The following is a 13,024-nucleotide window of genomic DNA, read 5'->3' on the forward strand; positions in this document are numbered from 1 at the left end:
AGGCTCCTCTGGGCAGTTTGGAGGACTCTTACAGTGAAGGGAGTGGGGTGCTGGCTTCATTCTGGGCACTCTGTGTGGGTGGCCTTGTTGGTCACGTCCCTCAGATGCCAGAGTGAGGCCCAGAGTGGACTGGGCTCAGCTGGTGTAATCTCTCTGGTTACCTAAGGAAGCACGGTCTGTGCCTTCCTCACACCCTCGGAGCCTGAGAGAGCTCTAATGCAAAACAAAGGCATCAGATGCCAGGACCTTGAAGCTTCCTGTGGCTCTCATGTCCTATGACATTACAGGTATGGGGAAGCTCCGTGAGGAGGATTTGATGCCAGGCTCGGTGTGACCTCTGTCCTCCTTCAACGCAAAGGGGGAAGGGGTGGTGGATTTCAGTCCCCGTGGGACCCCAGGGATGTATTTAAGCAAGGTCCACTGAGGTGGCAGGTAGGAAGATCCCAAGCCTTTCCCCCTCCTCTCTTTAAAAAATTTTAATAATTCTTTTAAAACTTCATATGAAAGCGTCTATACCATTTCTGCTTCTCCCACCCCCTCTCCAACTGCTCCCGTGCCACCCTCCGAATTTATGATCTCTTTTAAAATCGTCGTCGTCGTCGTCGTCGTCGTCGTCGTCGTCATCATCATCATCATCATCCTAATTTTGAGATAGGGTCTCACTACACAGCCCTGGCTGTCCTGATCTCGCTCTGTGGACCAGGCTGCCCTCTAACTCATGGAGATCCACCTGTCTCTGCCTCCCGAGTGCTGGGATTAAAAGCTTGCACCACCATGCTCAGCCCCTTTAATTATTATTGTTATTGAGTCTCTTTACTTCTGCTCGTATGTACGTGTGTTCAGGGCTGACCACTTGGGACTGGACAAACTATGTGGGAGCTCATTCTTGGAGGAGAGTGAATCTCCCTTTCTTATCTGGCATTGCCAACCTGGAGCTCTTCATTTTGGGGTGGGACTGTGTAGAATTTTTCCTGTCCACACTGGCAGGTCAACTGATATTGTCACTACGCTGGTCTTGTTCAGACGCTGTATTGCTGAGAGCTCACATTCATATAGAGAAGATACTTCCCGAACATATGCAGAAGATACGACATCACAGCAGATGTCCTGGTTCTTTGGCTCTTACAATATTTCTGTCCCGTCTTTCATGGTTTTCTCTGAGCCTTAGGGGTTGCGTTGCAGATGTATGGGTCGGGGTTGGGCACAACCACTTATTCTTTGCATGTTGGCCACTTGTGTGACCCTGTAATGGTTTTCATCTCTTGCAAGAAGAAGCTACCTTGATGAGGGATGAGAGCTACACCTACCTTTGGTGATAAGGATAAGTTAGCAATTATATTGGTTGAGGAACTGGCAATAGTAGGCTCTCTGTCCTCTGGCTTCTCCAGCCCTGGGTAGCTGGCTAGGCACCAGGCACACATTCCCTCCTGTTGAGTGGACCTTAAGTCCACCGTGGGTCACCCCTAAGATAAAAGGGTCCCTATTGCACCATTGCGGGATCTTCTGTGTGATTGGAGGCTTTACAGGGGTAGGGCTGTTGATTGCTCTTCTCCCTGGGAAGCATGCATAGACCCTTCTGTCACTAGAGAGTCAGTGCTCAGGGAGGAGGCTTCCAGGAAGTTCCTACTTGATTCCTCCAAGCCCTGTGTCCTAAGCGAGTGATGTCTTCATCAATAAGGTCTTACGTCATTTGCTACCTTCTGGGAGGCAGCAAAGGGCAGTGGCAACTGCCTACATCGTTTTGAGAGCCTCTGGGTCGCCCCTGACCAAAACTCAAGGGAGTTCCCCATGCCCAGCACCATATTTTTAAATTCTTCTAGATAGTCTATGGATCTTGGGAAGGTCTTTATCACCCCAAGTGGCACAACTTCATTTAGATTATTTATATGTGTATACACATGTACTTATATATTATATATGCATTGTTAAGTAAACATAGAATAGTGTTTCCCTACACTTTTCAAATCACTCTTGGTGTTTTCTCTCCCTCTTTTCCTCTCCCTCATCACTTCCTCCCTCTCCCAGATGAAGTCCCCCACCCCATTTTTCCCATTTCCCACTTCATAGAGCCAGTGTTCTACTGTCCCCCAGCTCCTCCCCAGGATGGCCCCTTTTCCTTTCCTGGCTTCTGCAGGTTACATACATCTGAGGATTCAGAGCTAGGATCCACAAATAAGAGAGAAAACATGGCGCTTGTCTTATGGGGTCTGGGTTACCTGCCTCAGTAGAAAGTGTCCTAGTTCCCTCTGTTCACTTGGAGTTCATGATTTCAGTTTTCTTCGCAGCTGAGTAGTACTCCAGTGTGTCTATGCACCAAGTCCACACCAGTGTTTGTTGTCTTGGCCTTAGCCATTCTGATTGGGTTGATATCACATCTCAAAGCATTTTCTTCACATCTCATTTATCGTGTGTGTGTGTGTGTGTGTGTGTGTGTGTGTGTGTGTGTGTGTGTGTGGTGTGCACAGCATGCATGTGTTGAGGTAGAGGACGACTTGTGAGGACTGATTCTCCCTTGCTACCCTGTGGGTCCCAGTCATTGAACTCAAGTCACAGGGCTCGGCAGCAAGCGCCTCTGTCTGTGGAGCTATCTAACCAGCCCCTCCAAGCAGTTTTAATTTGCATTTCCCTAATTGCTGAGGGTGTTGAGTACCTTGAGAAATTTATTAACCATTTGTCTCTTCTTTTGAGAACTCTCTGTTCAGGACCATAGCCCATTTTTTTTTTCAATGGGGTCATTTGTTTTCTTGGCTCTGTATTTGAGTTCTTTATTTTATATATTCTGGTATTAACCTTCTATTTGGTGCATGGCCGGCAAAGATTGTCTGTACTCTGTGAGGGTCCTCTGTTGATTCTTTCCTTTGCTGTACAGAAGCTTTTCAGATTTATGAGACCATATTTGTCAATTGTTGGCCTGAGTTCCTGAATGGATGGAGCCTTATTTAGAAAGTCCTTTTCTATACCTATATCTTGTGCTTGGTATTGCTTCCAGCTGTTTTGGCATTTCAAGTTGAACATTGAGGTCTTTGGAGTTGATTTTTAAGGAGGGTGATAGATACAGATCTTATTTCACTCTTGTACATGTGGGCAAAGCTCTCTCTTACAAAGTGTCTCTGACAGGGGTGGCCATATCTTGGAGCTGAGTTCTCAGAGGAGCCAAGTAGACTCCAGCAGCTTGGATGCCTCCTTCCCACTGTACCATCAGGTCTCTCTGGGGTCTTCTTCTCCTCTTCTCTGGCTTCCCAGTTCGTGCCTTGAACTTCTTTACTACTCCTGCCGCCTTGAAGGCTTCCTCTTCATGTCTCTTGAGGTGCTGCCAATGGTTTGGAGAAGGAGGAAGGGGCTTGTGAGCCCCCAGAGGGAGTGGAAACATGCTTGTGCACAGTCGTCTGGCCTGGGTGGGGTGCCTGTGCGGTTGTGCTAATTGTCAAGAATGACTTCCTCATAGCATCTCTCCACTGTTTGGTATGCTGAGTTTCTGTTTGTTCTTGTTTGGAGTTGCAAAGACCCCAAGTATCCCACCCTCAGGTGCTAGGAGAGGAGTGGAAGAGAGCCCCTGTTGTTCCACTAGGGAAGACCCTAGGAATCCAAACGAGAGGCTCAGCAGTCCCAGGGAGCAGCTGGATCATCTATAGCACGCTTTCCTCCTGGGATCCTGTCTCAGGCTGGAGATTGGACCCCAATATTAGGCAAATATTGGGTGCTCCTCTGCCTGCTGGGAGAATCCCAGGCCCCCTGTTCCTGCTCCCAGACTGCCAGGTGTAGTTTTCTAGATGCTCACTTTATTTTGTAGTGGGGTGCCCCCCGTTTACCCACTGGAAGGGCTTGCCCCAGCTGGAGGGGCCCGGAGTAGCGTGTTGGGAGGAGTAGGTCCATAGGATTGGCTGCTGTTCTACAGATCTTGGCTAAAGATACCTGTTTGGCGTGTGGCAGGTTCTGTCTCCCATCTCACGAATGATTGCTGGGTTGGGCCAAAGGAGGGACTGGGTGCCCTGCTTTTCTGTGCCATTTCTACATCGTGGAGTGTCTTTGCTGCAACACCTCTGCCAGCCTTCTGGTTGCTCAGGGCCTGTGCTGCCTCTGTGAGTTTGGATCTCCCTTTGGGAGCTGTGTTCTCCCTCTTCCTGCACCTCCATGGTGTGGTACCTCCACTGCTCCCCATGCCTCCCTCTTCTCTGAACACATGCTCTCTTCTCTCTCCTTCTCCAGGAAGCCTTCCTTGAATACCCCCCATGATGTCAACCGTTGCCTGTAACCATGGCTCATGGCTCTAGATGCTTCCTTGTTTTTGGCTTCTAGGGCAGGGCCTGGTCTCCCACCTCAGGCTCGGCACGTGCCGTGCACCTATTCCCCAAGTGTGTCAGAGCAGATCAGCCGCAGCAAGTGGCAGACACAGTCAGACCGAGAACATCTTGCTCTCCAAGGCCCAGCCCAGGGACGGGAGGGGATAAAAGTCTCGTGCCAGGGCCCCAGGGCAGAAGCACACACACCGTGACCATCTCCAGTCTGTCTGAAGCTGCGGGCCTGTCTGTCTCTGCCATGTCTCTCTCCCCATGCCGGGCCCAGAGGGGCTTCAGTGCTCGCTCAGCATGCTCTGCCTTTCCAGGGGCTCGAGGCAGAGCTGGCTTCAGCAGCAGGAGCCTTGGCTCCTCCAGGAGATGGAGAGGAAGCTCTTGTGAGAGGGCCTGGGGGGCAGGGGCCAGGCAAGGGGTCCGGTTTGGGCAGGGGAGTGGAGGGCCTGGTCTTTCCCAGTGCCCTCCGGGGGGCGTCCGAGCGGTGACTGTGGACCAGAGCCTTCTGACCCCACTCAAGATCGAGGTTGACCCCCAGTTCCAGGTGGTGAAGACGCAGGAGACTCGAGAGATCAGAACCCTCAACAACCAGTTTGCCTCCTTCATTGACAAGGTGAGGGTAAAAGCAGCCCCTGCTTCCGGGCCTCCCGCAGACCCCTGCTCTAGACAAGATGGACTAGAAGGAGGAGATCTGATCTCTTTCTGCCACTTTCTCATTACTTCAGTGGCAAGGAAGTCCTCCCAGGGTCTAACTAGTAGCTCTCTGGTTTGCTGATGCCCTGCTATTCCATGGCTGGGGCTCAGGGACAGAGACCAGCTGGGTAGTGATGAGAAGCCTCCTCTCCATCGTCCCATCCAATCGTGGATGTGCTCAGCTTCTTGTGGGAGGGCTTGAGGCTCCTCTGCACAGGCAGGGATGGGAGGCGAGAGTAAGGGGCCCACAAGAGGGTCTTTGAGGCTTCCCTCTCCAGAGGCTGTGCCAAGGGAGTCCCAGAAGTCTCAGGACCCTGTGTCCGGTTCTAGGTACGCTTCCTGGAGCAGCAGAATAAGGTCTTGGAGACCAAGTGGGCCCTGCTCCAGCAGCTGCAGGGGAGTCACAGCCCTCAGGGCCTGGAGTGCATCTTCGAAGCCTGCCTGGCCCGGCTCAGGCGGCAGCTGGAGGAGCTGCAGAGAGAGCGAGGGGCCCTGGACTCTGAGCTGAAGACCTATCAGGATCAGGAGGATGAATACAAGTCCAAGTAAGGAACGGGAGTCTCCGTGTGGTGTCTAGGGGGTGGTGTGTGAAGGGCTCGGCCAGCCCGGGGGTCTCCTGCATGTCCAGCCCCCAGTGCTGCATGACTGACCTCCATTCTGCCCCTTGACTGCCCCTCTCCTGATTCACAGGGGTCACCTGCAATATGCAGAGGAGACCCCCCCCACCCCTCCCCCCCAGGCCTGGAGAGACCTGGGAGAAATGTTGAGGTCTCTTTCCAGAGGGCTGAGGTCTAGTCACAAGGGTCCATGTCCCTGGTCAGGACTGGGAAGGGCTGATCTAAACAACAACCTTGGTCGCTTTCTCGAGAAATTCCTGTTTAGCAGGCTGTGGGGCTAACGTGACTCAGATGTCCTCTGGTCTTGGGTGGAGAGTAGTCAGTTTAGTGCACCTGTCCCCAGGCCCACGGTGTGATTCACAGATGGACTGTGGTTCTAGCTCTACCTAGGTGGCCTGGTGGTGCAGACAGCCCTGGGCTGAGGGGCAGTGAGGGCTGGAGGGCGAGGGTAGGCCTCTTACTTCTCCCAGCCTTGGTTTCCACTGTCACCATCTGGGAAAAATTCATTTACCTTCGTGGTCTCCAGGGAAAGGAACAGGGCAGGTGGGGGAGGGAGGCATCCAAGGTTTCAGGTCTGCTGTGGAGAGTCCTCTTCCCCCCAGGAAACCCATGTTGCCTGCTCAGAGGCATCTGAGTGCTTGGGAAACCATCAAGACGTGTGGCCTACTGTTCTGTGGGATACAGGCTGACTTGGGGGTATAGATAGGGTATGACAACCCCCTGAAAAGAAATGGGAAAAGGGTCAATGGTGGCTCCTGACTTGGGGGCCTCTGAAGAGACAAGAACACTCAGGGAGGGTATGGGGGTATAGAGGTGGGCTGTAAGCAGGGAGGGTATGGGAGTGCAGAGTGCAGGCTTGGGGTGTAAGCAGGGAAGGATGGGGGTGCAGAGTGCAGGGGTGAGCTGTAAGCAGGGAGGATATGGGGGAGCAGAGTGCAGGGGTGGGCTGTAAGCAGGGAGGATATGGGGGTGCAGAGTGCAGGGGTGGGCTGTAGGCTCTGACCTGGTACCACCTGAGTGTCATTTTCCATTTGCAGGTATGACCAGGAAGCTCACAAGCATGCCTCAGTGCAGAATGACTTTGCGGTCCTTAAGAAGGTGGGCGGGGCTCAAATGCTCCACTCAGAAAGCCCCCATCATGCCCTAAACTGGTCTCAGGCTGGGAGGTCAAAGGGTGGAGATACTGACTGAGGACACGTTGTCACTCTGCATGCAGCTGCCCTGCCAGAATGGGATATTTACCTAGACACAGGCACTTAGTAAATGAGGTGCTGTTTGACAGGCTCTGGGCTTCGCTGTGAGCGGCAAGAGGTTGGGAGGCCGGGGAGGAAGCACAAGCAGCACAGTGGGTTGGGGTTGATGTGGAACAGTGTGCAGATAGTGCAGGGCAGGATGGGGAGGGGAGAAGAAGGGGCCTCGAGACACAGTGGCCTGGGAGTCCTGAGAGGAAGTGGGAGATGCATGCTTTCTGTCTCCCTGTCCTCAGGATGTGGATGAGGTTTTCCAGAGCAAGATGGATTTGGAAGGCAGGCTGGAGTCTCTGAGAGAATACGTCTGCTTCTTGACACGTCTGTATGAAGAAGTAAGGACCTGTGAAGAACAGGGAGAGATGACAGAAGGGACAGGATGGACAGGCTCCCAGTGGCCATGAGGGGAGCCACTAGGAGGGGAGCCTATTAGGAGGACAGCTTTGGTTTGTGGTCATTTGTCATTTACAGTCAGCTACTAATCATTGGTGTGAGAATTCATCAAGGGATAACCAGGCAAAACCTTCAAAGCTGCTTCCACGAGGAGGCAGACAGAGCACCAGTCTCAACACATGTGAATTCCATACTCTGTTAGGCGGTGATAGGTGCTACGGAGAGCAGGGAAGGAAGGTTGGAAATGTGGGTAAGTGGCCTGATATAAAAGGTAAAATCAGGCTGAAAATGTGAAAGAGGGAAGGAACTCTTCAGGCAGGTGACTCTGGGACTCTGGGCAGAGGTTGTGTCCTTAGCCAGAGAAATTGTGAGATGATCAGTATGGCCGGGGCAGGGGAATTGTGTGGAGGGAGGTGTGCTATGGAGTGAGAAGGATGACAGAGATAGGTGATTTTGGGCCTCGTGGATCTTTTTCCTTTACTGTCCACACTGCAAAAGTCACTGGAGACCACCTCAGTGGTCCTTACTCTGCAAATCTGGACCACCACTACTGGGTGATAGGCAAGTGGGCAGAATTCAGACATCCTTCTCCCCTCAGGGGGACAGGGGACAGGGTGGTAGACACTGAGTTGGTTTCTCCTGTAGGAACTGGGACAGCTGCAGACTCAGGCAGATGACATGTCTGTGGTGCTGTCCATGGATAACAACCGTTGCTTGGACTTCAGTGACATCATCGCTGAGGTCCGCGCCCGGTACGAGGAGATCACTCGGACCAGCAAGGCCGAGGCAGAGGCTGTGTTCCAGACCAAGGTGCTGTGGCCCAAAGAGCAAGCTGAGGATGGCTGGGTGGTCACATTCACACCCCAGGGAGGTCACCAACTCTGGTCCTATTGGGGCAGCTCTGATGACATCCTTGAGGTTCAGGCCTCACAGGGTAGGGCTGTGTCCACATTTCAGGAGGGGGACAATGGCAATAAGCCAGGAGAAAAGCTTGGACCTCTGCAGACACGTCTACTATGAGCTCCGCAGTGTAGCTGGCCTGCACTGGGAAAAATGCAGACATCAGGAGGCATCTCCCAGGGTGGGAAGAAGGCAGATCCCTGATTCCAGGGTCAGAGATGGCCATCGTCTCAACCAATGGTGTTACCTTTGTGCCCTCAGTACCAGGAACTTCAGGCATCAGCCCAGCTTCAAGGGGACAGCATGAAGGAGGCCCGGGAGCAGATTTCCCAGCTTCGGCAGGCCATTCAGAGGCTGCAGAGTCAGATTGCGAGCCTCAGGACTCAGGTAGGCTCCCTGTGTCTACTGCTGCAACCCCCTGGGGCTTGGTGCCTCCATCATTTCCTTCCCAGACGGGCTTACACAAGGATGCGTCAGGGCATCCAGATAACTGGCTGGGGCTCTGGGTCATTCTGTGGTGGGGAGGTTGGAGACAGATCTTCAAGTCACCTCTGAACTGACTTTGCTGGTTCCCTGTGAACTCCAGCCTGCACGTTGGGCTTTTCTGGGGCAGAGCCCTTGTACTGTACAGTCCTAGGGGACTGTTACTCACAGTCTCCATTCAGGTAGACATCTTGCTTCTGCCTCCTTGGAGAGAGGGTGAGTTTAACTCTCGGTTCATCCCTTCTTTTGATTCTTCCCCCACAAGCAAACAGGAACTTAAGGTCAAACACTGACTTTTCTGGTTTCCCTTTGGGAAAAGTATGTGTGTGAGAGAGAGGAGAGCCTGTGAAAGGGAGATGGGCCTATGGGTGGAGCCTTTTCAGGAGCGCTCACAGAAGAAGGTTGAGGAGGTGAGGTTCCCTGTTCTCCCAGATGTGAAGGGTGATGACTTACTAGCTATCAAGTTTGTGCTCATGTTCCTCAAAGTCGAAGCCTGGATTTGAGACCTGTAGTGGGTGATGAACACAGAGTACATATGTCAGGTGGGTATGTATGTGGAGGCACGTGCCAGATGCCCACTGGTTATGTGGGTGGGGATATTTGAACTCCCAGCCTCATGAGTGCAGAGCAGATGCTCCTAACCTGAAGCATCTCTACAGCCCCCTCAAACCTGCTTTTTATTTAAAATTAATTTTATTTGTATGGGTATTTTGCCTGCAATAATGTCTGTGTATCATGTGTGTGTCTGGTACCCATGGAGCTCAGAAGAGGGTATCAAATTCCCTGGAACTGTAGTTATAGATGGTTGTGAGCTGCCATGTAGGTGCTGGGAATTGAACCTGGGTCCTCTGGAAGAACAGTCAGAGCTCTTAACCACTGAGTCATCTCTCCACTCCCTGTTTCTTATTTTATTCATCGATTTATTCTTATTTTATGTGATTTGGTGTTTTGCTTGCATGTGTATCTGTACACATACTTTTCAAATAAACACACTAGGACTGGCCCTGAGAAGCCATACGTGTGCTTTGCTGGGAAAGCCGGTTCCTTTTTTGGGACAGGCCCAAGAGACTGAGCTTTTCATACTGCCTCAGAGTGCTGGGTCCCTACTTATCCACCTATCACCTTTCTGAGAGAGGAGATCTTGTTCCTGTTCTGGGGTATTTGTGTGGGGACAGAGCAGTGACAGCCTCTGGAGGATTTCTTCCTTTCTGAATCTGAGGTAATGCTGAGTCACCCACACCCGTCTCTGCTTCTCTCCTCACACTTAGCTTCTCAGTGTCCAGTGACTGGATTTAAGACTCATACTAAGTACCATGTGCTGTCATGAGATGCTTAACTGAATATGCCAATCAAGACCCTGCTTCCAAAAAGATCATGTTCTGAGGTTCTGGGTAAATGTGAAGATGTTGGGGGACCCTACTGAACCCTCTGCCACAGGAAAAGAAGCTGTTAGGCAATGTTTTCCCTTAGGATGAGAGGGACATGGGGTGGTCATGCATAATTTTGAGCTCATGAGATGAGGGTCTATCTGGGTCTTCAAATTATATCCGTGGTGGTTGTTTTGAGGGGCCCTGTCAGGCCCACAGCTATTTTCTCCCTCATCTGCTCCCCTCCAGAACGGCAGTCTGCAATCGGCCATTGCTGATGCTGAGCAGCACGGGGAGATGGCTCTGAAGGATGCTCAGGCCAAGCTGGATGAGCTAGAGGATGCTCTGAGAACAGCCAAACAGGACATGGCCCAAATGTTGCGCGAGTACCAGGAACTGCTGGGCACAAAGTTGTCCCTGGATGTGGAGATTGCCACATATCGAAGGCTGCTGGAGAGCGAAGAGTGCAGGTGGGAGATCTGGAGGTACCAGGGGGTGTGAGCCTGGGCTGGGGGAATGGAAGGCTGCTGCAGGTCTCTCTTTCTTGAGGGGATTCTGAGAGATTTCCTTACCTTGTAAGTCACAAAGGGCCACCCACTCTGCTGGGAGGGATTTTAAATTAGGGATTGTATTCAGTACAGCCTTTCTTAGTGTTTTTCCTCATGTCCTTCCTCCCCCAGGATGTCTAAGGAGTACATCAGCCAGGTCACTATCTGTGAGTATGAGGGGACTTTGAGACTAGGGTTACCTGTGGTGCTGAGGACCCTGCTGTGACCTTGGTGCATTTCTTGGCAGCCACAGCAGAAGGCAGTGTTGTTGTGCCAGGAGGAGTTGGTGGAGGCCAAGTGGTCATACCTGGAAGAACTGGAGGAGGCCAAATGGTTGTGCCTGGAAGAATTTGTGGAGGCCAAGTAGTAATGCCTGGAAGAATTTGTGGAGGCCAAATGGTCATGCCTGGAAGAATTTGTGGAGGCCAAATGGTCATACCTGGAAGAGTTGATGGAGGTCAAGTGGTCATACCTGGAAGAGTTGATGGAGGCCAAGTGGTCATACCTGGAAGAGTTGATGGAGGCCAAGTGGTCGTACCTGGAAGAGTTGATGGAGGCCAAGTGGTCGTACCTGGAAGAGTTGATGGAGGCCAAGTGGTTGTACCTGGAAGAGTTGATGGAGGCCAAGTGGTTGTACCTGGAAGAGTTGATGGAGGCCAAGTGGTCATACCTGGAAGAGTTGATGGAGGCCAAGTGGTCGTACCTGGAAGAATTGATGGAGGCCAAGTGGTTGTACCTGGAAGAGTTGATGGAGGCCAAGTGGTTGTACCTGGAAGAGTTGATGGAGGCCAAGTGGTTGTACCTGGAAGAGTTGATGGAGGCCAAGTGGTTGTACCTGGAAGAGTTGATGGAGGCCAAGTGGTCATACCTGGAAGAGTTGATGGAGGCCAAGTGGTTGTACCTGGAAGAGTTGATGGAGGCCAAGTGGTCATGCCTGAAGGAGATTGTGGAGGCCAAATGGTCATACCTGGAAGAGTTGATAGAGGCCAAGTGGTCATACCTGGAAGAGTTGATGGAGGCCAAGTGGTCATGCCCAGAGGAGATTGTAGAGGCCAAATGGGCATGCCTGGAGGAGATTGTGGAGGCCAAATGGGCATGCCTGGAGGAGATTGTAGAGGCCAAATGGGCATGCCCGGAGGAGATTGTAGAGGCCAAATGGGCATGCCCGGAGGAGATTGTGGAGGCCAAATGGGCATGCCTGGAGGAGATTATAGAGGCCAAATGGGCATGCCCAGAGGAGATTGTAGAGGCCAAATGGGCATGCCCGGAGGAGATTGTAGAGGCCAAATGGTCATGCCTGGAGATTGTAGAGGCCAAATGGTCATGCCTGGAGGAGAGTGTAGAGGCCAAATGGTCATGCCCAGAGGAGCTGGTGACGGTCAAGTGGGCACTTGTGGACTCAGAGGCTGGAAAGGTGGCTTTGGGTCTGGAGGCTGCTCTAGCATCGTAACTGGTGGCTTTGATATCCCCCAGGGATCTGGGTGCAGTCCCAGCATGGGTTCCTGCTCTGTGTCTGGCTCTGGCTTCAGTTCTGGTTCTGGCTCCTGCTGCCGCACCATCCTGAAGCAGACAGTGGAATCAAGTCGGAAGACATCTGTCATTTACTGAGTGACCAGGCAGTCATATCCCTTCTGAGCCCAGCAGCCTTGTCCCCACCCCATCCTCCATGTCCAGTGTCCACAGCCGAAGGCAGCCTACTGGGCGCTGGAGAAAGCCAATAAAGTTTGCCTGCTTGCTGTTCCAAGTGCTCAGCTGGCAGGCCTTGCTCTGCATACTCATCTGCATTTCTGTTGTTATCTGTTTTTGATTGTCTACAGTGGCTGCCCCTTAAGCAAGGGCTTCAAGGCAAGGGCTGCAGTCTGAGGGGATTTTGTTCCCCCAGGCACTGACTCTTTTAAAGCTATTAAGGGAATTTATATAAAATTCTGCTCACTCAGAGAGGCAGAATAGCTAGTAGCTAACCTTCTCCCTTTGTGTTTTCCAAAAAACCCAGCATCTTTCTCTCAGTCCCCACTTAAAAAAACCCTTGCTACACATGGTTCCTCCTTACTGCTTCCTGTCAGCTACTTGCTGACTCAGCCTCCTGCTTGCAGGTTAATTTTATTTAATCAAACACATCTTTGAATTGTTAACAAAAGCAGTAGGAAAAAATGCCATACACTTTAAAATAATATTCTCCAACATTTCCCTCCTTTATTTTAAAAAAATGAAAGCTTTTAACTTTAACATGGCAAGACTGCATACAATAAGAACAATTATCAAGTAAAGATTACATTCACAATGTACTGAATTCCAATTCATTTGTGTCTGGTAGATTTAAAGAAAATACTCCATAATCTATTCTATCTTAGTGAATCCAAAGTTTTACACATACGTTACTTTCTATCATAACTAAGGAAAACTGTAACCATAACTATTTAGTCTTCTTCTGGGGCCTTTGATGGAGTTGGACTTAATATTATTTAAGTAAACAAAAAGTGAATTGCA

General features: G+C 51.4%; 1 protein-coding gene across 1 annotated transcript; it reads left to right on the forward strand.

Annotated features, from left to right (window-relative positions):
- Positions 1-4,536: 4,536 nt before the first annotated feature.
- Krt78 (keratin 78) lies at positions 4,537-12,145 on the forward strand. The gene is made up of 10 exons (XM_059247966.1): positions 4,537-4,902; positions 5,313-5,527; positions 6,637-6,697; positions 7,086-7,181; positions 7,885-8,049; positions 8,401-8,526; positions 10,239-10,459; positions 10,670-10,704; positions 10,785-10,829; positions 11,904-12,145. Exons 1-10 carry the CDS (start codon positions 4,537-4,539, stop codon positions 12,143-12,145), a joined length of 1,572 nt encoding a protein of 523 aa, XP_059103949.1.
- Positions 12,146-13,024: the final 879 nt, after the last annotated feature.

The sequence above is a fragment of the Peromyscus eremicus genome, chromosome 20, assembly GCF_949786415.1.
Source record: "Peromyscus eremicus chromosome 20, PerEre_H2_v1, whole genome shotgun sequence".
Lineage (NCBI taxonomy): Eukaryota > Metazoa > Chordata > Mammalia > Rodentia > Cricetidae > Peromyscus > Peromyscus eremicus.

Coding starts and splice junctions, on each gene's coding strand:
- Krt78 (XM_059247966.1), top strand. CDS start 4,537: ATGTCTCTCTCCCCATGCCGGGCCCAGAGGGGCTTCAGTGCTCGCTCA. Junction 4,903..5,312: donor TTGCCTCCTTCATTGACAAG/GTGAGGGTAAAA, acceptor GTCCGGTTCTAG/GTACGCTTCCTGGAGCAGCA. Junction 6,698..7,085: donor ACTTTGCGGTCCTTAAGAAG/GTGGGCGGGGCT, acceptor CCCTGTCCTCAG/GATGTGGATGAGGTTTTCCA.